We start from the raw sequence: 26,090 nt of genomic DNA on the forward strand, positions 1-26,090 counted from the left end.
AATCATTCACGGGTTCAGCCGAGTATTTGAATCTACCCAGTCGGGCCCCACGTTGGGCGCCACTTATGAAAACTTATGAAAATCTTATCTTAAAATCATTTAATAAAATTATCTTTTTAATTGGTGGGGTGGTGGTTCTTGCTCGTGCCGATCGTCTCCACTTTTCAACGTTATCACACGACAATTTTAACGATTTTCTTGTTTTCCCAAGAATTGAGCGTGCTGCGACGATTCAGTGCTAGAAAACTATCGGTAGAACGATCAAAAAGATAAAAAAGGCTTCGAAAAGGATAGGGCAGAGAGGAGAGGAGGAGAGGAGAGAGCGAGAAAGAGAGAGAGAGAGAGAGAGAAAAGGAGGGTGAAGGGGTGAGAGGAAAAGGAGGAGAGAAAAAGGAGAGAAAAAGGGAGGAGATATCGGTTGCTATCCCACGGATGTCAGTGTGGTAGCCCATTTTGCCCACACAACCTATGACCATCTTCCTCGAAACTGGAAGTTTCAGACGGCCCCTTCAGCTAGATCGCGGCTACACGCACGCCGGCACAGAGTTCATTCTACCTTATCTTTATCTGAATTTCATTATATATTTGTTCGAGAAACGGTTAAAACTAATATAATCGGAGATGGCATAATTTTCTAATGCTAGGTCTTTATATCTAATATATGTACATGTATATGCATGTGTATGAGAATTCTGAGGCGTATATAACGTGATATGGGGTGAAGTTAATGATTAAAGGTCGTCTTATTGTAAGCAGGGTATTCCTGGCATAATTTTCTAATTCTAGGTATTTATATCGAGTATATGCACATGTATATGCATGTGTATGGAGATTCTGAGGCGTATATAACGTGAGATGGAGTGAAGTTAATGATTAAGGTTCGTCTTATTGTAAGCAGGGTATTCCTGGCATAAATTCATTTACATTTTTCGTTATAGTGAGGAAAGTGTAAGGTGGTAGCTATTCATTAGCGATTTTATCTTATGTTCAAGTCTTATTTTCTTTTCTGAGTGATTAGGATCGGGCGCAACTACCAGAATCAAACGAAAGGCGCAGGATTGTACTCACGCAGTCATGCTCCTCCATCGGCGAAAGATCGATCTCCCGGCGACTCTGAAATAGAACATTATCCTTCCTTTCGTTTACATTCTTATTTTTCGCAACCTTTGACTTTCCTCATACGGAGTTAGTCCTAGAACTATTAAATTTCTGTTTTTCCTTTTCTTCTCGGTACTTCTTAGGTTTCTCACAATTTCCTGTATCTATTTTCCATACTTTATATAAATTCTTAATACGAACGCGCCATACTAATAATTAAAGCTAAATATTAGGAACTTCATTGGTCTGTTTTGGAACTGATAATTGGGAAACTGGCATCTGGTCTCCAAAAAAACGTAACTATTAATTTTAATTATTCAGGGCATCTCTCGGGCCATAATTTTTCCTCACCACCGGCTTTAATGCGCCATTTCTAACCACGGACCGAGATCTCTTTATATGTCGACGAAACTCTATTAATACAGGGCTCTATGGAAGCGGGAACGGTATATTGAGTTTTCTTTCGGTATTTCTATCAATGTTTATAAATATTTTAAATGTTGCACGGCTCGTACGCGCCGTCGGCGCTTTGTCGGCACACACTCCTCCTCGGGCCTCCCCACAGGGCCCCTCGGCGGATCCAGGATAAATGATGAATCAGAGTGCTGACGCCTGCGATTTCCAGGCGGGTCGAAGAACTCCACTTTGCTGGTCACTCTTTGGTGCCGCAAACGTGGGGGTGCCTTGCGGCGCCTTAGCACGGGTCGCGCTAGGCTGGGGCGCGCAAGGCGGCGTCTTTCCGAAGAGCTGGTCCGCAGGAAATCTTTTGCTGCGCAAAAATACGAGTTACCTCTATTACATATTCGTCCGGAGAATGAGGATCGACATTTATCTTACCGCAGTGGCAGCGGAATCCGTGGATGTTCACAGATTAATCCAGCCTCTAGCGGTCCTCTGGGTTGGAACGCCCACAGAAGAGGTTGTTCCAGCAGAAACGGCTACACTTATACACCTTCCGGCACTGTACACACTTTTGACTTTATGTAGTGTAATCCGGCGCGGATGGCAAACTTTTCACTGTTTAAAAAACACGTCTTGTTGGCTTGATTGTCGCACAGGAAAAGTTCGAAGCCGGAAACTTGATCTGGCCGCTTGTCATTTGCATGCACTCTTGCATGGGGAGGTTACGCCCTCTAGGTTGTCAAAATTGAGCAACCCTGACCTCGGCTGACTTCTACACTTGTCCGTTCTGCGGTCAGCTGTCCAGGCAGATGATCAGCAAGGCGCCTTCCAACACATACTGAGTCGATTCATGACCCCTACTAATGTTGTTTCGCAACAAGGAGGGCGAGATACGCGACTATGAGTTGCAAACTGTCACCTTTGGAGTCAATTGTGCTCCCTTTCTCGCCATCCGGGTGTTGCAACGGCTTGCAGACGATGTCCAGTCCCGATTCCCGAGAGCCAGTCACATCATTCGGTCCTGTATGTATGTCGACGACGTCCTAGCGGGAGCAGACTCTCCCACTGAGGCTCAACTAGCTATCCGCGAGTTACAGGCCTCCCTGAGTTCTGCCGGGTTTCCACTGAGAAAATGGACGTCCAACCACAAGGATATCCTGACTACCATTCCGAATGACCATCTCCTTCACACCGACTTCCTTGAACTCGAGGCAGAAAGCACAGCCAAGACTCTCGGAATTCGCTGGAAGGCGACAACAGACGATTTCTTCTTCGTTCCGCCAGAACTGGCATCTACGGCATCCTATACCAAGCGAGCGGTGCTTTCCCAGATAGCAGGTTGTTCGACCCTGCGGGCTGGTTGGCTCCTTTCATTGTCCGGTCAAAGATCTTCTTGCAAGAGATCTGGTTGCAAGAAGTGGGATGGGACGAAGATCTTCCGACCGAGATGCGTCAGCGCTGGCAGAGTTTTCTGCGGAGCTACTCCGCTCTCGACCAGATCCGCATTCCAAGGTGGATTGGCTCCGAACCATCTGTAAGGGTCGAGCATCAGGGATTTTGCGATGCGTCCGAAAAGGCGTACGGTGCGGCGATCTACGTACGCATCGAGACTGACCACCTGGTCAAGGTGCAGTTGCTCACCGCGAAAACACGAGTCGCACCCGTTAAGACTGTATCGCTCCCCCGGTTAGAGCTATGCGGCGCCGTGCTGTTGTCCGAAATGGCGACGGTTATCCTGCCAAATATGCCAATCGCACCTACAACCTGTTACTTCTGGACAGATTCCGCTATAGTCCTGTCCTGGCTGAAAAAGCCTGCTTGCCACTGGACTACCTTCGTGGCCAACCGAGTGACCAGAATTTCGCAAGCCACCGAGGTCGAGAATTGGGGTCACGTTCCGTCCGCACAAAATCCCGCCGACCTCGCCAGCAGGGGCGTATCCTTACAGGAGCTCGTCGAGAACCAACTCTGGTGGCACGGACCAGCTTGGTTGCAAGGGCCCCGGCATCAATGGCCAGCCCAAGGCGGGGACGATCCCGTGATAACCCTCGAGCAACGTGCTCTGAAGGTTCATTTTGCACCGAGCCCATCCGAAGACTTCCTCGATCGGTTCTCCAATCTGGAGAGAGCCCTGCGAGTCCGTGCTTATGTCCTTCGCTTCACAAAACGCTGCCCGAAGCTGGTCACCGGACAGGAGGACCACCTTGCAAGCGAAGACATTACCGAAGCTGAGCGCACTCTTATCCTAGAGACTCAGCGCAGGGAATACTCCCAAGAGTATCACTGCCTAAGCGAGAAGCGGCCAGTGCCAAGGTCAAGTTCTATCCTGAATTTGAACCCGTTCCTAGACCAACATGGGCTCATAAGAGCATGTGGCCGTATCGCAACTTCTACCTTTCTGAAGTACGACGAACGGCATCCCATTATTCTGCCGTACCGCTGCCGGCTATCCCGCCTTCTCGCGCAATTCACCCACCGGATAACTCTTCATGGCGGGAACCAACTAATGGTGCGACTTAGCCGATCCAAGTTCTGGATTCCCAAGGTTCAGAAACTCATGAAGGGGGTGGTAAACTCCTGCAAGGTATGCGTCATCCACAGACAGAAGTTGCAAGCCCAAATGATGGGTGATCTTCCTACGGAACGAACGTCCTTTTCCAGACCGTTCACGCACACGGGTGCGAAATACGGAATTACACAGGCAGAGCGTGCCTGATAACCAAGGGGTATGTGTGTGTTCGTGTGTTTTTCCACGAAGGCGATCCATTTGGAGCCCACGTCGGATCTCACGACCGAGAAATTTCTTGCAGCCTTCGCTCGTTTCGTCGCACGACGAGGGTGTCCGCAGCGCATTCACTCCGACAATGGCAAAACTTTCGTTGGTGCCGCCAAGGTGCTTTCCAGTGACTTCCTAGAAGCATTCAAGGGCTCGATAACTGATGCGTACAGCCACCACCGGGTTTCGTGGCGTTTTATCCCACCAGGAGCTCCACACATGGGAGGTCTGTGGGAAGCCGGGGTGAAGAGTTTTAAAACTCTCTTTTACAAAGCCACGTCCACTCGGAAGTACACTTTCGAAGAGCTTTCCACGCTTCTCGCAAAGATCGAAGCATGCCTTAATTCCAGGCCGCTCTCGCCGATGTCCGAAGATCCAACTGAGTTGCTGGCACTTCCTTACCGGGGGACCCTTGATGTCCACGGCCGAACCCGAAATAAAGGGTGACCTTAAATCAATAATCAATCGATGGCAGCATTTAAAGGCTCTCACCCAACAGTTTTTCCAGCGGTGGAAAGAGGAATACCTCAAAGAGCTCCACAAGCGCACTAAGTGGCAGACGCCGACGCCAAACCTCCAGGTTGGTGATATGGTTGTCCTAAAAGAAGACCACCTGCCCTCCAATGAATGGCGGCTCGGGAGAGTCCAGTCCGTGTATCCAAGCGCTGACGATAGAGTCCGTGTGGTAGATATCCTTACTGCCCGCGGGTTCCTTAAAAGGCCTGTTGTAAAGGTCGTTCTCCTCCCAGTATAACGCCCTAGTTCCGTCCAACAATAACGCGAATGTACCTTCCAAAGCTCCAAGTTTCATTACTAATACTTCTTCGACCACTTTCCTTCCTCCTAGTTCATCGTATCCAGACATGGCCCCACGCTCACGCGCCAACCGCACCGGGGAGAGCCGGCGTCCACGGGGTAGAGGCACCTACCGTTGCCGAGTCTGCTCAGGAATACACCCGCTACGGACCTGCCATGTGTTTCTGCGCCTGAGACTGCGCCGGACTCTTTCCCGCCAACCGTCCACGCCGGAGCAGGTCGAGAAATGGGGCAAGGAGGCCGAGAACTGCAATATCATTGGCACCTACGCCCAGACGGAGCTGGCTCACGGCACCAATGTGCGAGGTATAGCCACGCGGGCGGACTTTGACCCTAAGACGGACGAATTTGTTCTACACACCCCCAATTTGGAGGCCTACAAATGGTGGCCCGGCGGCTGTAAATAGTATCCGTAGTAACCTTTCAAGTGTCACTGACTGATCTGTATCTGCCCTTCTACCAGTGGGACACACGGCGAACCACGCCATGGTTGTGGCACAGCTGTACATCGCCGATGTCCACCACGGGTCCAAATGTTTATTGTGCCTGTGCGCGATGCAGAGACTCACATGCCACTGCCCGGCGTCGACATCGGAGAGGTGGGGAAGAAATTGGGAATGGTGGCTGTCACTCTTGGATTCTTGGGCTGGATTCTTGTCCGCATTCCACGCACCAACATGCTGATGAAGTTCGGCAAAGTGGAGAGAGATGGCACCTTCAAGGCCAGCCCCGCCTCGAGGGTCAACAATCTGACGATGATCTACACCCGCTGCCTGATTGTCAACCTGACCTCCACTCTGCTGCTGGAGGCGGCTACCATTGCCACCCGATACTCGGCCGTGCGCCGCCAGAGTCCCTTTGAGGCCAAGTAAGTGCTCAAAGAGTGCTCATCCTCCATCCATCCATCCATTTATGTTGATAACTTCCGTCCCCTTGCAGTCAGCCGGAGCCCCAGATCATTGACCATGTCACGCAGCGCCTGAAGCTCTTTCCGGAAATAGCCAACGGCATGGCATACCACCTGGCCGCAGAGCACATGTGGAGGATATACGCCCAGACGGTGGAGGAGGCCAACAGTGGCAAGTTCGACCGACTGCCCGACATGCACATCCTGTCCTGTGCGCTCAAGGTCCTTGCAACAACAGCCGGCTGTGCGGGCATCGAACGGCTGCGTCTCTCCACCGGCGGACACGGCTACCTGACTGCTGCCAACATGAGCAACATCTACGGAAACGCTGTGGCAGCCTACACCTACAATGGCGAGAACACAGTGCTGCTCCTGCAGATTGGACGCGCTCTGGTCAAGGCCTGGGCTGCGTTTGTGGAGAAGAAGCCCGTCTCGGTCTCCTACGGCTATTTTGCGACATCCATGCAGCTGAAGCAGTCCCCAAAGTGGGACAACTCCTGGCAGTGCATCATCCAGGCTCTCCAGTATGCGGTCACTCAGTGAGTTCCAAATTGCTTTATCCGAGAATCACTTGTTTAACTTCTCCATTCTCCACTCTCCATGCAGGAAGACTCGCATTGCCTTCGAGAACCTAGCAGAGCGCATGGCCAGTGGCCAGTCGCAAGGTGTGGCAGCCAACAACACAGGCATTGAACTGGCCCGAGCAGCAGAGGTGGGTTGACTTTGCCTAAATTGTAGCTTTTTTCAACGATTATCTTCTATTTCCAATTACACATGGCCGTCAGTTTGTTTGCCAAACATTCCTCGAGCAAGTCACAGGTCCCAATGCACAAAAGCGTTCGGCGGCTCTCAACAAGATTTTGGAGAATGTGCTGGAACTTTTCCTGGTCCAGACCGTGCTCAATAACATGAACGATGTTCTGAGAGTAAGTAACATACTGTAGAGTGATCGAATCGACTAATATCTTACCGAATTCCAATCTCCATTCTCCACTCGCAGTTTATCAGCCTCACCGATGCAGACCTCAAGTCACTGCAAAAACGCTTGGAGGTAGCTCTGGAGAAGTTCCGTCCCAATGCTGTGGCCGTTTGCGACGGCTTCGGCTTCCACGATCGCGTCCTCAACTCGGTGCTGGGCAGCTATGATGGCAATGTCTATCCCCGACTGTTCGATTCGGCCAAGCGCAGCACCATGAACCAAAAGCCAGTCCAGAAGTCCTTCGAGACCTATCTGAAGCCTCTGATGAAGGCTAATCTGTAAATTGTCCCGCGCCAGGTCATGCTATATCTTTGATCTGTTTGGTTTATCTATCGATAATATACGATAAATAAATTTGAATAACCGAAAAATCTTTGGTTGTAATGGCTAGACATTTTAATCTGTTGAAAACCGTTCCTTAAGCAGCCTTAAATCCTGGTAGCATCCGATGAGAGTGAGCGTTGAGATACTCGCATACTTAAAGGCGTAAAGGCAAATCCATAGTTTATATCTGCTTCGAAATTTGTCAAGAATGTTAATGTTCCACTTGCATGAACAACATACAGTGTTACTGGTTCTTTGCAGGAGTGAACATAGCCACGACCTTCATGTGTATGATAATGGCATCTGTTCAAGTTCACAAATACAATACCTAAACCCAGAAGGATAAAAGGATGCATAAACGAAGTAAGATTTTTTTTGTGCCTCCAATGCGGATTATTGTGCTCTTTAAACAGACCAAATTTACGTCGAATTCATATCTTCCTTCAGCAATCCTACAATGTTATAATCCTTCCATTCTCGTTTTGTTCATTTCGATAGTCGACAGGCGATTTTATTGTTCATGGAGCGTTTCGCATTAGTGTAAGCTTATGCTACATACAACATGGAAACTCGAAAACTTTCGCAAAAGGGTCACGGGAAATGGAATTAGTTGCATTATCAACAACATTCTAAGATTTAACATAAGTACTCGTACTTAGATTATAAATAATTTAAAGTGTTTTTGCGGTGATCGGTGACCGCGTTCAGACCCTCTGGCCCTCTGGCTTACTGGCCGCCGGCACGCTGCACATTGTCGAATGGGACCAAAACGCCTGGAGGACCGCCAAAGCGACTCGAATGGCTGGTGGAGTCTGGCTGTTGCGTCTGCTGTGGCTGCTGGAAGGGTCTCGGCTCGGCCTGAACAGAGAGAACACCGTTGGGTGCACCGAAGCCGCCGGTGTAGCGACCTGGGTTGACAGTAGGACGAGCCCTGTTGGCCTTGAGTGTGATACTGAATTCGTGCTGGTTTCCGGCCACGTAGGTGCCAGCACTGCTGTCCGGACTGTTGGCTGCTCCGGGATTGGTGTTGGCGCCGGAGCCGGAAGAGCTTTGGGCCTGGGGCCGCAGCAGACCCACTGGGGCGCCAAATCCTCCTGTATACTTGCCACTGTTCCTGGGGGCGTCGATGTGTCTGATGGAAGATAACATCAGATGGTGGTCTCTCGGGGGTATTGATGGCGTACTCACCTTTGCGCTGTCCACTGATCGGGGTGCTGATCACTTTTCCCTCGTCGCTCTTCGTGTACTCCACCTTCTTGGTGACGCCCTCAGTGGAGCCGCCGGCATTGAAGGGCGGGAACTGGTCCTCGGGGCCGGCCTTAGGCGCCTGGTTCTGGGCGGCGGACTGAATGCCTTGGGTATCAAAGCGTGCTGCAACATTGGTGATAAAGTTTGTACTAGGATTTTGTGGGACGGAGCTGCTCGTGCTGCTGGAAGCGAAGAACGAGGTGGATTCATCGCTGGGCTTGTCAGCTGGCGGCACCAGTACCAGCGGCGGCTCTGGGCTCTCATTGGTGCTGCTGAGACTGCTGTCGATGCCCTGGGCGGTGCCTGGAAGCGGAAGCGAGACTTTGGATGGAAAAGCGGAGGAGACGGAGGCCGCAGCTGGGGCTGCTCTGGTCGGGATTGGTGTTGGTGTTGGTGGGATGGTCGGGGAGCGTGATGCTGCTGGCTCAAAGCCCTGGGGCCTAAAGTCAATTGGCTTACTACCTCCCTCCGGCTGCGTCAAAGCTGCCTCCTTGAAGTTGTCCGGATTGTAGGGCACTCCTGGTCCCACGTCCGGATAGTCGAAGTCCCGCAGCCAGGCCGGCACCGTTGACGAATCAAATGGGCTGTTGTCCTCCGCTGTCGTGGGCGTGGTTGCCGTTCCCGTGGCTCCCTTCAGGAGATCTGTGTGGTGAGTGGTTGTGATCAGTTTCGTTTTCTGTGTTTTTGTTGTGTGCTGTGGTTGGGTGCTGTGCGTTGTTGTATGGGTATGGGCCCTGGTGGTACTAGTTGTGGTGCTCGGCGTCGTATGCAATGGCGCAGGCTCAGCCGTCGGTGGCGGCGTCAACTGAATGTTGTTGAGCTCCACGAACGGCTCGTACGGCGGCTCCAAATCGTCAGCCAGCGTGTGATTGTACTGGTCATTGTCCTTGGGCACGATAAAGGTGACGGCCACGTCAAGGTCCGGATCGGTGACTTCCTGCAGCCAGGGGGGCAGCGTGTACGCGTACTCCTCGTTGTTGTCCAGTCTGTAGAAGGTGGACGGATCCAAGGGGGTGGTGCTGCGGGGCGTTGGCTGCACTGTCGTCGTTCTTCTTGTCGTTGTGAATGGTCTTGGTGTCGTTGATCTCCTTGTTGTGCTGGTTGTTGTTGTAGTTGGTGCTTTTGTTGTTGTTGTTGTTGCTGTCGTCATTGGGGGCTGAGTAGTGCTCGTACTCCGCGGCCTTGGCGTCGTCGTCGTGCTTCTGGTGGTGCTATAGTGCGCCGTTCCGCGATGGCGATTAGAAAATCTACCACCCGCATTGCTCGGCGTCGTGCTGCCCAGATGTGCATTGGTTCCATGAGCCTCCGCTCCATCCCGCTGCAGCGGCACCACCGACACCTGGCCCTGCGTCTGTTGGTGCGGCACAGGGGCCGCCGGCGTCAGGGCCTTGCCGCTGCTCAGACTCAGGCGAATGTTGTGAATGGCAGGATCCTCCACTCCTAGCACGTACCGCGTCGGCTGTTGCTCGGTGATTATCAGTGGCTCCAAGGTCGGGGCAGGGGCGGTGACAGGGTCTGTGAGATGCGGCGGCAACAGGTCCCAGGCGATGACACTCAGGGGCGCTGCATTCGGTGCCGAAGTCCATAGCACTGGGCCGCCAATGTCCGGATCCTGACGCTCCAACTCTCGGATATACTCGGGCAGTGTTCCACTGGCCACCAGCGGCTCCTGGACGCTCTCCTCTTGCTGCTGCTGGATCGGCACCAGCTGGGCCTGTTCCACCTCCACATCTGTGGTGACAGTCGTCGTGCTGGGGGATGGACTATGCTTTGGTGGTGTTAGTGATGTGGCTGGTATTGGTGCTGGTGCGGATGCAGATGCAGATACGGATGCGGATACGGATGCTGGGGCTCGTGCGAATGAGTTCTGATCGGTGCCCGTGTCCAGGCCCACTGCGATGGCATCTAGTTGGGAATGATTCGTATTTGAGTATTTCACATCTAACAGAGGTCTGGATCCTGGATTTGGATTCGAAGACAGTGAGGAAGGCGGAGAGGACGGGTACGAGGGGCAAGGACAGAGATTGAGACTGGGACTGGGACTGCGACTGGTTGGGGATGCTGTACTAATCTGTGTAATGATTGAGTTGTGGCCAAAGAGATTCAGCCGGAGCAGGGTAAAAGTGGGCGGGGAATGACGGGGACTGGGCGGGGCAATGGCATATTGAGTGGAAGTGGAGTTGGAACTGGCTTTGCTGTGGGTTTCAGGTGAATCGCGCTTAAAGAGCTTCCCCGCAATTTTATTTGTGGTTTCTGGGTTTAGTGCTTCTACATGAGTGGTGCTAATTGTGGGTGAGCGGGTGCTAGTGCGGGTTCTAGTGCTTGTGAGTGGTGCAACCAAGGCATTTGTGTCTGTTGTGTCTGTTGGTGTTTGCAGTGCACCGTTCGCGGCAGTCCCTGCTGCACCGCTGGTCGCTGCTGCTCGCGTTGGACTGGCCGTCGCTCTGGCTGCAGCTGCATCTCTTGCTGTTGCTATTCCTGTTGTCAACTCACCAATGTGGGGCGGGAGCAGATCATCTGCCGGCTGTCGGATCTCCGTGATGCCGGACGCATAGGTAGGCATCTCGAACTGGAGGCCCTGGGCGCTGACTACCTTGCGCCCGTCGGGCGTGTCGATGGGGCGCAGTCCCGCGATCGCATTGCCGTAACTGTCGACGGACCTCTGGCCGCCCACTCCGGCCCCATTGAATGCCTCCGCCGTCTGCGCCAGTGGCGGCTGCAGCTCTAAGGCGAATGGCGAGGGCCGTACATCTGCGGGAGGAGAGGGGAGGGGGGGTTGGTTGCTGGTTTCAGTGGCTTGCAAAACCTCTTCAGAGAGTTCAAAGGTGTTAGAAGCAGATGCAGAAGCAAAAGCAGAAGAGTACAGAGTACCGAGTACCGCGACGAGGACGATGAAGTAGCTGATGGGGTAGATGGTGGGGTTTCTGGGTGACAGATGAGTCAGCCGCGGGAGGCTCTTGGGCAATTTTCCTGCCACTTGCCACTTGCCGCTTGCCTCCTCCTCTTGCCTCTTGCCGCTGATTGATTGACATTGACTGAGATGGGCCATACATTTGGATGGATAGATGTCTCTCCTCTGGATGGGTGATTCTGTTGTGACTATTGTGACTGTTGTGTGGTGCTGAGGTGCTGTTGCTGTGAAGGTGCTTTGCCATGCAATGTGGCTTCTGTTAGTTACACAAAGGTCTGCCACCAACAAAAATTCAATTTTAAAAGTTAGTCACTGACTACGATTGCTTGTGCATGTGTGTGTGTGTGTTGAAGGTGTGGATGCTGTGTGTGTTTGTGTGGTTGTGTGGGTGGGACAGGTGTTCAACGGTATGGCATGCAAGCAAAATGGCCACCAAGTTCGTTGCCTAAGTCTTTTGTTTTCGCCTCCAATTGTTGGTCCAGTTAGGGCACAGTTACAGTGCGTTTCATAGTCCACTATACGATAAAGCTGCCATAGAAAGGAGGTGCCTAACAGTAGGGGGAAAGCCCGCAGCTGTAGGAAAAACCTATCAATTATCTGCTGAGAAAACAGAACCCACCGCTATCACAGGTGCACGAAACGCACTGTACCCTCCCGCCTATCAATTAGCGTATGAGGTTTTCATTGTTCCTACCCCTGGGACTGTGGGAAGCCATGTGACAGGGGCCCGGCACTGGCGGGTCAATTCAATGGCCAAATTAATTGTTAATCATCGACGACCCTCCCGACAGACAGTATTTTCGTTATGTGTTGGAGACTGTGTTACAGTCGGCGGTTCTGTGCGGTGCGCTCGTGCCGTGTGCGAATAATTAATAACAATTTACTTGGAGGCTTGCACAGTTCTCCATTCTCAGCCAAGTGGCGATTTGATCTACGATTGCTGAGATTTGTGATCCCTGCCTCGATTGCTCGATTCCTGTTTACATCGGAATAACTGAATAATATTTTAATAAGTCACTTCCCCTCTACAGCTCACTCTCTCTTTCTGTGGGGGAATTCTGGAAATGCGGTTTCTGCTCGGAAACTCGTCTGTGACTAAGCCTCAAACTGAATGCCAGATCATGATGGGCGTTCCATTCATTCGATTTGCTTAGTCTTTGGCATTGGCTAGTTAGTTTGTAATGTGCCAGAAATTCATATTCGTAGAGGTGTGAGAGTGTATGTACGGATGGAGGTTGTACATACTTTTTTTGACGGTCAGACACCAATAGTATAGCAGGATTTCGGAACGTGTACCTCTAGCTATGCTCTAACTAGCTCGCCGGAATGTCGTGGGATCTTTCCTACTCTCCTATCTGCTATACGAACACATTCGCAATTTTTTAATGTTTCAAAAGGAACTCTACCAAAGAAATCAAAAAGAAAATAATGTGAATTTTAACTAACTGTTTAACCGACTACCGACAAATAGTCAGGCTATATTCCGTCGCTCTTGGGGAACTCAGATGACTTTGACCCCTTCTCTACCCTCCCTACCTTTGTATGCCGTTTAATCGACAGCATAACCCTAATCGAGCGCATCTCTATTTGATCATCGGACTTCCTCAGGCTCTACTCAGGACAAACACGAAAGGTTTAATGTTCCATTATTATCTACTAATTATTATTTAATAATTTAAAATTTAAGGGTTTGGACTTCATGGTTTTCCAGATAAGTATAAACTTAGCATAAAGTAATTAAATAAAGAAGGAGGAAATAGTAGTAAGTTATACCTAGTTATATGTGTATATGTATATAGGACTTATGTGTAGAGAATATGGCGTAAAAGAAATTAAATTGGAAAGAAGAGACAAATATGATAATTATATAACTAGAAGGCAAACGTGAAAGAAAAATTAGTAGCCGATCCGCTTTAAATTATGGCACGGATATGGTTGTTTCATATACCGGAATAGAAGTTTTATAAGACAGATATATATTTCGAAAATACTCGAGAATTCCGTTTAAGGAAGTTCGTAACTCACTCATACTTTATACGAATTATCCGGCGTGTCCGTTGAGCTCAAGGGGCGACGTAGGAACATATTCTGAGGAAGGGAGAAAAATTATGAATATACAGGTCTTCACTTCTAATTCGGATGAAACACCGATTTTCTTTCCATTTCCATACCCGTACGACGACGATTTGCCACTCAACGGCTGATCTTAAAAAAAAAATGTGGTTTTCATATGCGCTAATTTCTAATTATGGGTAATTATATACATTATTGGGTTTTTTTTTTTCTTTTTAAATCTATACAATACAAAAATAGTTAGTGCGTAGCCTAATCTTTAATAAATGGAAAATCTCATGACGAGACTCAAAACTAATACTTTGGTACATTTTCACACGACGACTATTAAACGGAAGTGTGGATCGCCGCAGAATGATGTTTTATTTTCACAGTTTGAGAACCACTACACACACTGCGAAGAACTACATGCGAAAGCCTTAGCCGCGCGCTTGATTCATAAGCGAGAAGGGTGACAAGGGCGGCATATTAGTTTCTCCGAACTCGCAAGAAAACCATTCTTCTCGTCTTACTCCAAAATGTACTTCAGCTCAAGTATGCATCCACATAACTTCGGGTTTCACTCTAGTATATCTTTGAACGGCTCTTTCTGGTTTATTTGGTTGTAGTTATCGTTGGTTTATGTAGATGCTGGTTCCTGGGAAATCCGAGGTCTTTCCCAGATCTACTAAGAAATCGATGGACTTTGACGACCTCGTTCTTGGAGGTGTCGAACGTAGTAAGATTTCCAGCCCTTTTATTTTTCTTAATCCAAAACTTCAATTTACTTGGCACGTGTTTGATTGCACCACGTTTTCAAATTCACTTGTATATATATATTTGTATAAAAAGACACATCCGAATTCGCACAGCTTCACTATAGCAATGATCTAGCCAGCAGTTCTATTACTTGCATTAGCCCTTACGATCGGAACTTTACCTTCCACAACCAACGGGGTAATCGTACGATTTTAGACAAAGCTTACACCTTGCTTCCCTAGATAACGGAGTAATCGTACGATGCTAAGCAAAGCTTACACATAGCTTCCACGACTAACGGAGTAATCGTATGATTTCTAGTAAAGCTTTAAAACATAACTCCCACAAATCCACGCTGCTTCTCTAAATTAGACATTAAGCTCTTCAATGGAAGCTTTAACTACTGCTCTCTTGTAATTGATCTCTTATCTTGTTTTTGTAAAGAGCAGAGTTAATGTTAAACGCGAGGGCCGTACTTCCCAAGCTGTTCTCTGGAGTTTTAGAGTCACAACTGGCCACTACACCACAGTTGAGGAAGCGCTAGTTTTAACTGGCGAAGCCTAAACGGAAAAAGGACAGTTGCCTAGTGTTTCACTTGTATGTCTTTGAGGTGAAATATTCCTAAGTTTTTACCCTGTTCGTTCTTCAGTTGATAATAGGATGAGCCAACTCGTCTAGATACCACGGCTGAAATAAAAACCGGCGCTAACTTTGCATTGAACTTTTTAACAGCGTTGCTTTGGCAGAAATTGCGGGCAAGTACTGGCTCTCCAACCTTAAACTCTACTTTCCGACAGCGTAGATTATATCGCCTAGCATTTTGTTCATGTGACTCTTTCACCTTTTTCTTTGCCGATTCGCGAATAATTTGTAGTGCTTCCGGATAACTAATGCGGCTATCCTCCGATAAGAGTCTTAAGCGGCGAAGCAACTCATAGTCTGTGCCATTCAGAATCATATTTTGTCCAAAGGTTAGGAAATAGGGCGAGTACCCGGTGCTTTTTTTGAATGTTGGATCTGAGAGCAGCACTGATTTCCGGTAATTTGGTATCCCAAGTGGGATGATCCCGGCTTATGTAAGCTCTTATAGCTGCTAACACCGATCTATTGAGTCTCTCACTGGCATTCGCCTGTGGTGAATATATCGCCGTACGAATATGTTGTATCCCAAAGCGGGTTAGAAAAGCCTGAAAGGCTCCAGAAACGAATTGAGATACGTTATCTGTTAATATCACCTCGGGGACTCCAAATGTACAGAACAAATAATTTTCGAGGTAATCGCACACCCGATTGGAAGTAAACACCCTAAGCGGGCATAGGAAATGAAATTTTGTGAAGTGATCTACGATAATAAGTAAACCAATATGCCCTTTCTTGGATCGGGGATATGGACCCAGCAAATCCATATAAAGCTTTTGAAACGGACGATCAGACCCCATTGGTTTTCCCATGGGTGGTTTCAACACGGTGTTCGGGTGTTTGGTGTGACGACACACTTCACAATGAGTTACATACTCACGTATTTGCTTGTTCATTTTTGGCCAAAACAAATATCTTTTAATCTTTTCGATGGTTTTCCCTACTCCACTGTGGGCGGCATTGGGCGGTCCCGTGAGATTACACCTTGGGTGAGTTCCCTAGGAATCCACAATTTCCAAGATAGATTATCTACACCATTATTTCCCTGATCAGGTTCGGTTCTTTTGTAGACAAAATCATTGAGAATCTTCAAGTCTGGTAATTTGTCTTGCTTAGCGCGAATATTATCAATTAAGGTCATATATTCTGGTGATTTAAAGATTTAAAGATCCTGAGAAATCAGGAGTAGACAAAATGGGAGCTGACGTCAAGCACTGTTTAAGTTTTTCAAATGCCTGATTGGCCAAAGGGTTCCACGCATACGCTTTCGGTTTCTTTAATAGTTCTGTGAGGGCGCAACTTACCGTTGCATAATTGTCGACGAAACGACGGGACCACCCAGCAAGACCAAGGAATCGTCGCAATTGTTTCACCGTCTTGGGAACGGGGAATTCTTTAATAGCTTCAATTTTACTCGGATCCGTCTTTACCTGTCCGTATCCAATGATGAACCCCAGATACTTAATCTCACGCATGCAAAAGTGCGACTTGGCAATGTTTATCGTAAGATTAGCCTTTCGTAAGTGTACTGCAACTTCTCTCAGTAACATTAAATGGGATTCGAAATCGTCTGATAAAATTAGTAAGTCATCGAGGTAAACAAACACTCTCGTACGCAAGTTAGCAGGTATTACCTTATCCATTAAACGACAGAGGGTTTGTGAGGCATTGGTTAGACCAAAAGGCATAACTTTGTATTGATACAGCGGTCGGTTAGGTATGGTAAACGCGGTGTATTGGCGTGAAGACTCCTCTAGGGGAATTTGCCAATAAGCATGCTTCATATCGAGTCCCGTTATGTATTTGGCGGGTGGCAATCGACTGAGTATCCCATCTATATGGGGAAGGGGGTATGCATCTTTTCGGGTATATTTGTTGATCTCTCGAGAATCAAGGCATAACCTATTCTTGTTCCCTTTCTTTACTAGGACGCAATTGCTACTCCATGGACTATTTGAAGGTTCTATCACGCCCAGCTTAATCATCTTCTCTACTTCTTCGAACATCACTTTCTCTTTCGCGGGGAAATGGGCCAATGTCGTTGTTTGACGGGTACTTCGGCATTGATTACCATAGAATGTTGTATTAGGTGTGTACGACCTAGTCCGTCGCATTCATATGACGGGAAGGTTCTTATTACCGCCTCTAATTTGTTCCTTTGTTCTTCATTTAGGGAATGCATTTTAGGCGTTTCCTTCATAATCGTGTCGTCTCTATTCTCCAAACAGCTCACAGTTCCTTCTCGGGTCAATAATTGGGATAGAAGACCGAAGTCTTTCCAAAAGTCAACTCCTAAATAAACATCTTGCTTTAAATCTGGTATGATAAAGAACTCTACTTCCTTAACTATTTTACGGAATTCAATCGGGACCACCAATTTGGACACTACGGTACAAACACTTCTGAGATTGTGGGTGATGTGCTAAAAAGGTTCCTGCTCACCCACCCAAACAACTAATGGTTGCTCCTGAATCCAGCAAAGCCTTATAAGTTTGCCCTTCGATCATTACCTCCGTGTACAATCGGTTATCTGAACTCAGAATAACTGCTGAGACTAAACGTTTTCGAACAGATTGGACCTTTTTTCAGAACGCTCGTCTCCGGACCGTCGATCGTTTGGGCTTAACTATCAATTTAAACCACGTATTCACATTTTCTGAATCTAACTCTTTGCTCTCCATCGTTTGAGTCACTACATCTATACCTGTACAAATTTGGTGTAGTATCATATCCGGTTTTACGTCAACTACCCCTTCGGAAAGCCCTCTTAAGGTAGTTGGTTTACTTTCGTTTAGTTGCTGTTCTTGGTCGGATGTACTGACTGGGCTCCGGTCGGTACATCCCGTTTCAAGTTTTTCGCTGGGTTACATTTGACGCATCGAGGTTTATAAATATTCTTAGCACCACACCCATAGCAGAAAATTCGCCTTTCTCCCAAACAATCATCAAAACGATGCCCTTCCTGGTCGCAGTTCCAGCATACTAGTTTCTTACGATAAATCTGCGAAACGTCTTCTTCCTCCATATTTTCATTGTCCTTAAGTATTTCTGCTACATTCGGTTTGCTGAATTTACTTCGTGGAAAAGGGTTATGGTTGTCTTTACAGAAGTTTTCATGCTTGCGAACTTCTTCTCTCAGGCCAGTTCGATCGCTGATTTTGAGATGCAAGAGTTCATATCTGAGGGCCGTTTTTGCGTTACGTTTTAAAATGTCTACTAACTTATTTTCGCTAACCTCGTGTGAGAGCCTGGACACTAATTCTTCGACGGCCGTCTGGTAATCGTCAAACGATTCACCCTCTCTCTGACGGCGTTTTCTAATCAACTCCCACAAGTCGAAATCATCTTTAGCATCATCGAATCGTTGTCTAAATGAGGCAGAAAAAGTTTGCCAAGAAAACTGTGGGTTCTTTCTATGGAAGTTCCAAAACCAATCGCTGGCTTTAGACGAGAAAAGCAGATGCATATTGTCACAGAGTAATTCGTAATCGTTATTTAAAGTGGAGGATGTAAGTGAACGAACCCTGTACAGGAATTCGTCGACGTGCATAGCGTCTTTGGATCCGTCAAATTTTAGTCGCCAACTGGCTAAGATATTAGCGGCCTTCCCAGGAGCTATTGCCCTGTTAGAGACATTTGGATGTGGTAATCCCCTTTCCCTTCCATTTTCTGAAGACAACGAGTTTCCTGTTATATTAGGCTCGTGATTTTGCCTTGTCGCTTGCACAGGCGTGCTATCTGAAGCTATAGTCATCCTACCTAATTGTCCGCGTAGATTTTCTTCGATCAAATTCTTAACGAATGAACTTAGCTCCACCATCATATCTTTCTGCTCACCTTTTATCAGGGCTTGTATAACCTCAAGGGTTCTTTCCGGCATATCTCCTTCGCCCGACCTATGGCTGATACTGCCCAAAGAATTATCCCGAAATTGTTGAGACTGCAACCTAGTATGCATCCCTCTGCGCGATGTAGTTCCCCGTCCCTGTTTAGGCCTAGCCCCTCTTGACTTTTGATGTCCTCTCTCTGAAGCGTTTGACTCCGGGTTGGATCCCCTTCTAACGGCACTATACCCGAACCCATGTCGGGTGGTAATTCGGCTGCTAGAGTATTCTCATCAAACGAAAGTTCCTCCGGATTTAACTCCGCCCTACATACGGGGCAATTTCTGTTATTTTTCACGAATTCTTTCATGCAAGTATCATGATACCTGTGCCCACAAGACGCAGTACATATTAGTTGACTTCTTCTTATGGCTTCTTGACATATACCACAGATCTGGGCGTCCACGTCACCCGACGCCTTGCCCCCTGGGGTACGTTGTACTGGTGACATGTTAAGGTAACTCAGTAATACGAGTTCTGATCACTAAATGTGGAAATCCCTAATTATAGGACCAAAGCTTCAATAAATTCTACAAAATTTTCCTAAATACCCAATATTTGTCCTTTTCGAGCTTGACTCCGTCCGATATACGCTTTCTCTTGTCGCCGGAATATAACCTCAATGAAATCTAAATTGGTCTATGGTATGTTTATGTGGTCAGTAACCTTGGCAATGGCTAATTTCCAAATCTATATCTAGAAAATTAGACTTCCGAAAGCCATCGATACTCTTCCCTCATAAACTCTTTTGGGGTTATCCTATTATAATTTGGCCGACCTATCCGCCTTTGTGAATAGCTGTCGTATATTCGCCAATTAATTCTGGTAACAAAAAAAAATCAGTTTCCATCCCTTGCTACCTGGCGGATTCTATTTGGTTAGGTATTCCGAAACTCAGAACCCAAAATTCCATCAATATCCTCCGTTACAGTAGTTGGACGAGAAGTATTAATTTTAATGTGGAATTTAAAATTGCAACGAGCAAAGTTTTTGGGGGTTGTAACCAGTAGTAACTCGTACTCTGGCCCCACGTTGAGCGCCAATCTATGTAATGTGCCAGAAATTCATATTCGTAGAGGTGTGAGATTGTATGTACGGATGGAGGTTGTACATACTTTTTTTGACGGTCAGACACCAATAGTATAGCAGGATTTCGGAACGTGTACCTCTAGCTATGCTCTAACTAGCTCGCCGGAATGTCGTGGGATCTTTCCTACTCTCCTATCTGCTATACGAACACATTCGCAAAGATGTTTTAGGTACACTTGATTTAATGTTCAAAAGGAACTCTACCAAAGAAATCAAAAAGAAAATAATGTGAATTTTAACTAACTGTTTAACCGACTACCGACAAATAGTCAGGCTATATTCCGTCGCTCTTGGGGAACTCAGATGACTTTGACCCCTTCTCTACCCTCCCTCCCTTTGTATGCCGTTTAATCGACAGCATAACCCTAATCGAGCGCATCTCTATTTGATCATCGGACTTCCTCAGGCTCTACTCAGGACAAACACGAAAGGTTTAATGTTCCATTATTATCTACTAATTATTATTTAATAATTCAAAATTTAAGGGTTTGGACTTCATGGTTTTCCAGATAAGTATAAACTTAGCATAAAGTAATTAAATAAAGAAGGAGGAAATAGTAGTAAGTTATACCTAGTTATATGTGTATATGTATATAGGACTTATGTGTAGAGAATATGGCGTAAAAGAAATTAAATTGGAAAGAAGAGACAAATATGATAATTATATAACTAGAAGGCAAACGTGAAAGAAAAATTAGTAGCCGATCCGCTTTAAATTATGGCACGGATATGGTTGTTTCATATACCGGAATAGAAGTTTTATAAGACAGATATATATTTCGAAAATACTCGAGAATTCCGTTTAAGGAAGTTCGTAACTCACTCATACTTTATACGAATTATCCGGCGTGTCCGTTGAGCTCAAGGGGCGACGTAGGAACATATTCTGAGGAAGGGAGAAAAATTATGAATATACAGGTCTTCACTTCTAATTCGGATGAAACACCGATTTTCTTTCCATTTCCATACCCGTACGACGACGATTTGCCACTCAACGGCTGATCTTAAAAAAAAAATGTGGTTTTCATTTGCGCTAATTTCTAATTATGGGTAATTATATACATTATTGGGTTTTTTTTTTCTTTTTAAATCTATACAATACAAAAATAGTTAGTGCGTAGCCTAATCTTTAATAAATGGAAAATCTCATGACGAGACTCAAAACTAATACTTTGGTACATTTTCACACGACGACTATTAAACGGAAGTGTGGATCGCCGCAGAATGATGTTTTATTTTCACAGTTTGAGAACCACTACACACACTGCGAAGAACTACATGCGAAAGCCTTAGCCGCGCGCTTGATTCATAAGCGAGAAGGGTGACAAGGGCGGCATATTAGTTTCTCCGAACTCGCAAGAAAACCATTCTTCTCGTCTTACTCCAAAATGTACTTCAGCTCAAGTATGCATCCACATAACTTCGGGTTTCACTCTAGTATATCTTTGAACGGCTCTTTCTGGTTTATTTGGTTGTAGTTATCGTTGGTTTATGTAGATGCTGGTTCCTGGGAAATCCGAGGTCTTTCCCAGATCTACTAAGAAATCGATGGACTTTGACGACCTCGTTCTTGGAGGTGTCGAACGTAGTAAGATTTCCAGCCCTTTTATTTTTCTTAATCCAAAACTTCAATTTACTTGGCACGTGTTTGATTGCACCACGTTTTCAAATTCACTTGTATATATATATTTGTATAAAAAGACACATCCGAATTCGCACAGCTTCACTATAGCAATGATCTAGCCAGCAGATCTATTACTTGCATTAGCCCTTACGATCGGAACTTTACCTTCCACAACCAACGGGGTAATCGTACGATTTTAGACAAAGCTTACACCTTGCTTCTCTAGATAACGGAATAATCGTACGATGCTAAGCAAAGCTTACACATAGCTTCCACGACTAACGGAGTAATCGTATGATTTCTAGTAAAGCTTTAAAACATAACTCCCACAAATCCACGCTGCTTCTCTAAATTAGACATTAAGCTCTTCAATGGAAGCTTTAACTACTGCTCTCTTGTAATTGATCTCTTATCTTGTTTTTGTAAAGAGCAGAGTTAATGTTAAACACGAGGGCCGTACTTCCCAAGCTGTTCTCTGGAGTTTTAGAGTCACAACTGGCCACTACAAGTTCCGGCTACTAAGCATATGTATGTGCATATTATTTATTTTATATACACATACTCGTATAATGCGGGTGTGATTTGCATTCCAGATGGGTTCGGTTCGGCTCTATCTGGATTCCCATTCGGGGCTGGAAACCCTGAACTTTCCTTCCATTCTGAACCCATCGCATACTCGTACTCATAAATATGAATGCCTGTGAGCGATCAGATGAAGATACAAGCATCCACCATTACTTATTATGGCACAAAGTGTTTTTGGGTAATTTAAATTCCCTTACAGCCAGCCACCACACTTCCGCCTGAGACCAGGCCTCAAGTTCAGGCCAATTAATTTTGCTTGTCTCCATCTCCAGTGACAGCCAACAGCATCTTTATCTGCCTCTCCGCTAATATGTTTATTCAATTTAATTTTAATTGATTGACAGCTTCACGACATCTGCACCCCCACAAGCCCCAAGCACAATGCAATGGGATTTCTTGGGGTAGCTTGAAAATACTTGTATTTTTCACTTGCCAATTGTACAGTTTTGTCTGCCGTCTGCCTGATTGTCTTTCGTTTTGTTTCATTAATATTTTTTTTTTTGTTGTATTTTGTTTTTTGACAAGTTTTTATGTTTAGTCAACCTTCAGCAGAAATAAAAAATCAGCAAAAAAAATTGTAATGGATTTTGATTAATCTTCGTTTTGTATCATCATCTCGGAGGGCCTTGAGTTATCGACTTATTGGGCTCCCAGCCCCCACACACTTGACGCGAAACTCAACGCGAAAAATGTTTCAAAAGTCATAAAAATCCCATGAAACAAAAGCCAGCGTGTAAATAATACCTTGTTTTTAAAACAAATCAGATGCAAAGCTCGTGTTTATTGCACTTGAAATGATTGCCTCGATCGGATCGGATGGATATGGGGTAAATTATTGCGAAAAGGAAACCAGATCGCATGGAAATGTCAGGGGGGAAGAAAACTGAGACTCTCCCATAAATACATAAACATTTATTGGAATAAAGCGAACGTTCTAGACGGGTGTCGGGTGCTCTTTTGAAGAATTTGAAGAAGTATCTGCTTGCCTGTGGCAATCGATTACAAAACGAAATGTGATTTTCTATGACGAAATCAAGTTACTGCCGTCTCTACTCGCGGTATACTCGGTATATCTTTATCTGTTTCTATAACTGGATGATATCCCATTGTGTTTTAATTACGATAAGCTCAAGTCGAGCCATTAATCATAAATAGCGAAAATAAAGCACGATTCCCCAATTGAGACCCCATAGGAGTCGCCAGGTCGTGCGAATTTGATAATTATCACTTACGGGACCATTCATTACGATAAGTCCATTGATTGCCGAAAATTTCAAAATCTGAAACCGACAAATCTCGTGTGAACAACAATAGAAATCCATTAAAGAAATACTCCGAGCATTAGATAATGCCTAAAGATACATATGTATATGGTTGCGGTGTCTGTGTCGATTACGGTTTCGGTCTTATTATTATCCAATTAAGCGGAATAGTTGCCAGCCATATCCCTTTATACCTATTCCAACCTGTCCTGATCTATCTGTCATAAAAGCTTCTTCTTCTTCTGTTTTTTGTTTAGCTTGAAGCTTCCCATTTGTGGCCCCATGACCTAAAAAAAGCCGCATCAACAGCGGATTGAAGCTGAAGGTGGTGTAAACAACTCTGTTAACAAATCGTCTTTTCGAAAGCGTCGCTAAATTTATAGACCTCTGCTCTGCTGGGCCTGGGACCAGACCCCTACTCAGGGTGGTTGGAGAATGGGAAGCACAGCTCGTCCCAGAGGTCGCATGCCCCTCCACCGAGCATTGTCCATGCCTGAAGCCGAAGATGGAGACGAAGTCGAGTAGGAGGAGGAGGAAGATCGACAACGATTCAGGGGAAGAGCCTTGCCAGTCACGTTATCTGTCGCTTGGTGTCGCTTGCATAACATCGGCTGCTGCTGCTGCTGCTGCTGCTGCTGGCTGTTGCTGTTGCTGCTGATGTTTCTGTAGCTTTATTTTTCTTGGGTACACAGCCATCAGCATCAGCTCTGCTCGAATTTCAGTTTGGGAACTCGATGCCGCCGTCTGTTTGTTTTTGCAGCGGCTGCTTGACTTCGCTAGACTACTTGCAGTAGCAGCATTTCCAACGTATTTGAGGTTGAGGGAATGCAAGGTGAAGGTGGATGTGGATTTCTCCCGGGCAGGACTCTTATCCGCCCCTCAATGTGGGTCATGAGCATGAATGAAGGTCGTTTGCGAGGTAAGTATAAGTGCTTTCTGTTGTAGAATTTGATTTCGGTGAAAGTTGGAGCTAAGGTCTAAGAGCAACACAAAGTGGTAGGGTGGGGACAGTGGGGGTGGGTGGTAGTGGTAGGGTAGGGTAAACAACACATAAAATTAGTAACACTTGGAGGTCGAAGGAAGCTTGGATATTGGACGTAAACAATTTATGCCCTATCCAAGCTTCTTTCGATTACAGATTGCAGTAAACACACATACATATATAACATTAAATATTAAAAACTGTTAGGCATGCGCATGCGTAGACGTAAAGAAGACAAAAAGCGAAACAGATGCGCAAGAGAGAAAGAGATATTAATTCCAAGAGCGAATATCGGATTCGCATAATCGTGCAAATTGAAGCGATGCCGATAACGCAATCGAAATGTTATACGATAGTGCTATGGTTTTCTGCTGTATTTTTGTTTCTATTTTTATACCAGGCATTCCAATGGCTGCGTGGACGCTGAGGAGCAGCAGCATCAGCGTAGCGGTAATGCTGGCAGAGCTATCACCGCCGCACTGTGGTCTTTTCATTTTGATTTGCTTTTTCGTGGGTAGGGTAGGAATTACAGTTGCTCGCTGTTGTATTTTTTTGTTTGTTATTTGTTGTCTTTGTCACGCAATTAACAATTTAGAATTGGGCATTGCCCAAATACAGAGTCGAAATCCGCGAGCGAGTTCGAATAATTATTGCGTAGGAGCAGAATAACAATGATCGGAGCCGCGGCGATGACAAAATCGAAGGCAACGCAAGCGAGCCGGCACCGTATTGCCAAATACAAATAATATGTAATATTCAAGCCTCTTCTCCAGCCTATTATTCACATCAAATTCAATCAAACTGCGACACGATATCACGAATCCCCAAGACGCGCGTCCGACGACGATGCAACTAGCAGCTATGAGGAGTCGATCGGGAGATTGAGTTTCAGATTGAGAGTGATAGTGAGAGTGCGAGTGCGAGAGAGAGCGAACGGAGAGGATTTAACAGGTGGCGCGGTGGTGCGATCGAGCGAGACACGTCCGCAGCTCACGAGTTCTGCGGTTTCAATAAACTTGGCAGCGCTTGGAGCTTGAAGCTTGACTTGGAGCATGGCTCTTGCTCTGGCTGTGACTGTGGCGCTGGCGCTGGCTCTGGCGCTGGCTCTGGCGCTGGCTCTGGCGTTGGCAGCGGCAGCAGCATCGGCTTCCAGGTAATATAAGCCATGGAAATACTGGAACACTAACTGTTTTGTTTACTGATTGACTATGTCCAGTCTTTTGCATTCCCCTTCAAGAGGGTACCGTACCCACCGTACGCCACTTCAAATGTTTTTACACGACTCAGAAAATCAAATCGTAATTTCATTTAGTTGCCATTAGAGCATCATCGAATGCTTGGATTCCCAAAGATAGCCCTTCTTTCTGAATCGCATTTCCATTGCCTGCTGCAACTGGAAAGCAGTGTAAGCTAATTGATGTAATTGTTGTCTTTCTACACTCACACACGCTGACGTATTGCCAATGACGTTCAAGGTCAGCCACTGCGCACCGCCGCATCTGATCTGATCTGATCCGATGCACAGCCCATTCCCACATCCAACATTCAGCTAACAGCCGCTTAACATTCCAGCCGAACATTTCCAATCCAAAGCAAAACCAAACGACTCTCAGACAGACAGAAATTTAGCAGAAACAGAAAAAAGGGTAGCTTTTTGGCCGAAGATTAGCATACCCTCAAACTATATCGACAGAAATCTCAGGCAGAAAAAACTCGAACATTGAGGATCTACTTTTCGTGGAAACAGACTGGA

At 46.5% G+C, this 26,090-nt stretch overlaps 1 protein-coding gene and 1 pseudogene across 1 annotated transcript; one reads left to right on the plus strand and one right to left on the minus strand.

Annotated features, from left to right (window-relative positions):
* The first annotated feature begins 5,039 nt into the window (after positions 1-5,039).
* Positions 5,040-7,266, plus strand: LOC117194000 (annotated as a pseudogene).
* A 513-nt stretch (positions 7,267-7,779) lies between these two features.
* Positions 7,780-25,367, minus strand: LOC117192857 (flocculation protein FLO11-like). Its single transcript, XM_033397611.1, has 4 exons — positions 24,735-25,367; positions 11,044-11,301; positions 8,487-10,455; positions 7,780-8,434 (listed from the first exon to the last, which is right to left on the minus strand). The coding sequence occupies exons 1-4, from the start codon at positions 24,829-24,831 to the stop codon at positions 8,029-8,031; spliced, it is 2,730 nt and encodes a 909-aa protein (XP_033253502.1). The 5' UTR covers positions 24,832-25,367; the 3' UTR covers positions 7,780-8,028.
* Positions 25,368-26,090: the final 723 nt, after the last annotated feature.

Source organism: Drosophila miranda, assembly GCF_003369915.1.
Source record: "Drosophila miranda strain MSH22 chromosome Y unlocalized genomic scaffold, D.miranda_PacBio2.1 Contig_Y2_pilon, whole genome shotgun sequence".
NCBI classification, from domain to species: Eukaryota; Metazoa; Arthropoda; class Insecta; order Diptera; family Drosophilidae; genus Drosophila; species Drosophila miranda.

Excerpts from the sequence above, each read along its gene's own strand:
- LOC117192857 (XM_033397611.1), bottom strand. The coding sequence starts at position 24,831 with ATGAAAAGACCACAGTGCGGCGGTGATAGCTCTGCCAGCATTACCGCT. Across the intron at positions 11,302-24,734 it reads CGCAGCCATTGGAATGCCTG|ATGTACGGCCCTCGCCATTC; the intron begins GTATAAAAATAG and ends CTCCTCCCGCAG. Across the intron at positions 8,435-8,486 it reads AGTGGACAGCGCAAAGGTGA|ACACATCGACGCCCCCAGGA; the intron begins GTACGCCATCAA and ends ATCTTCCATCAG.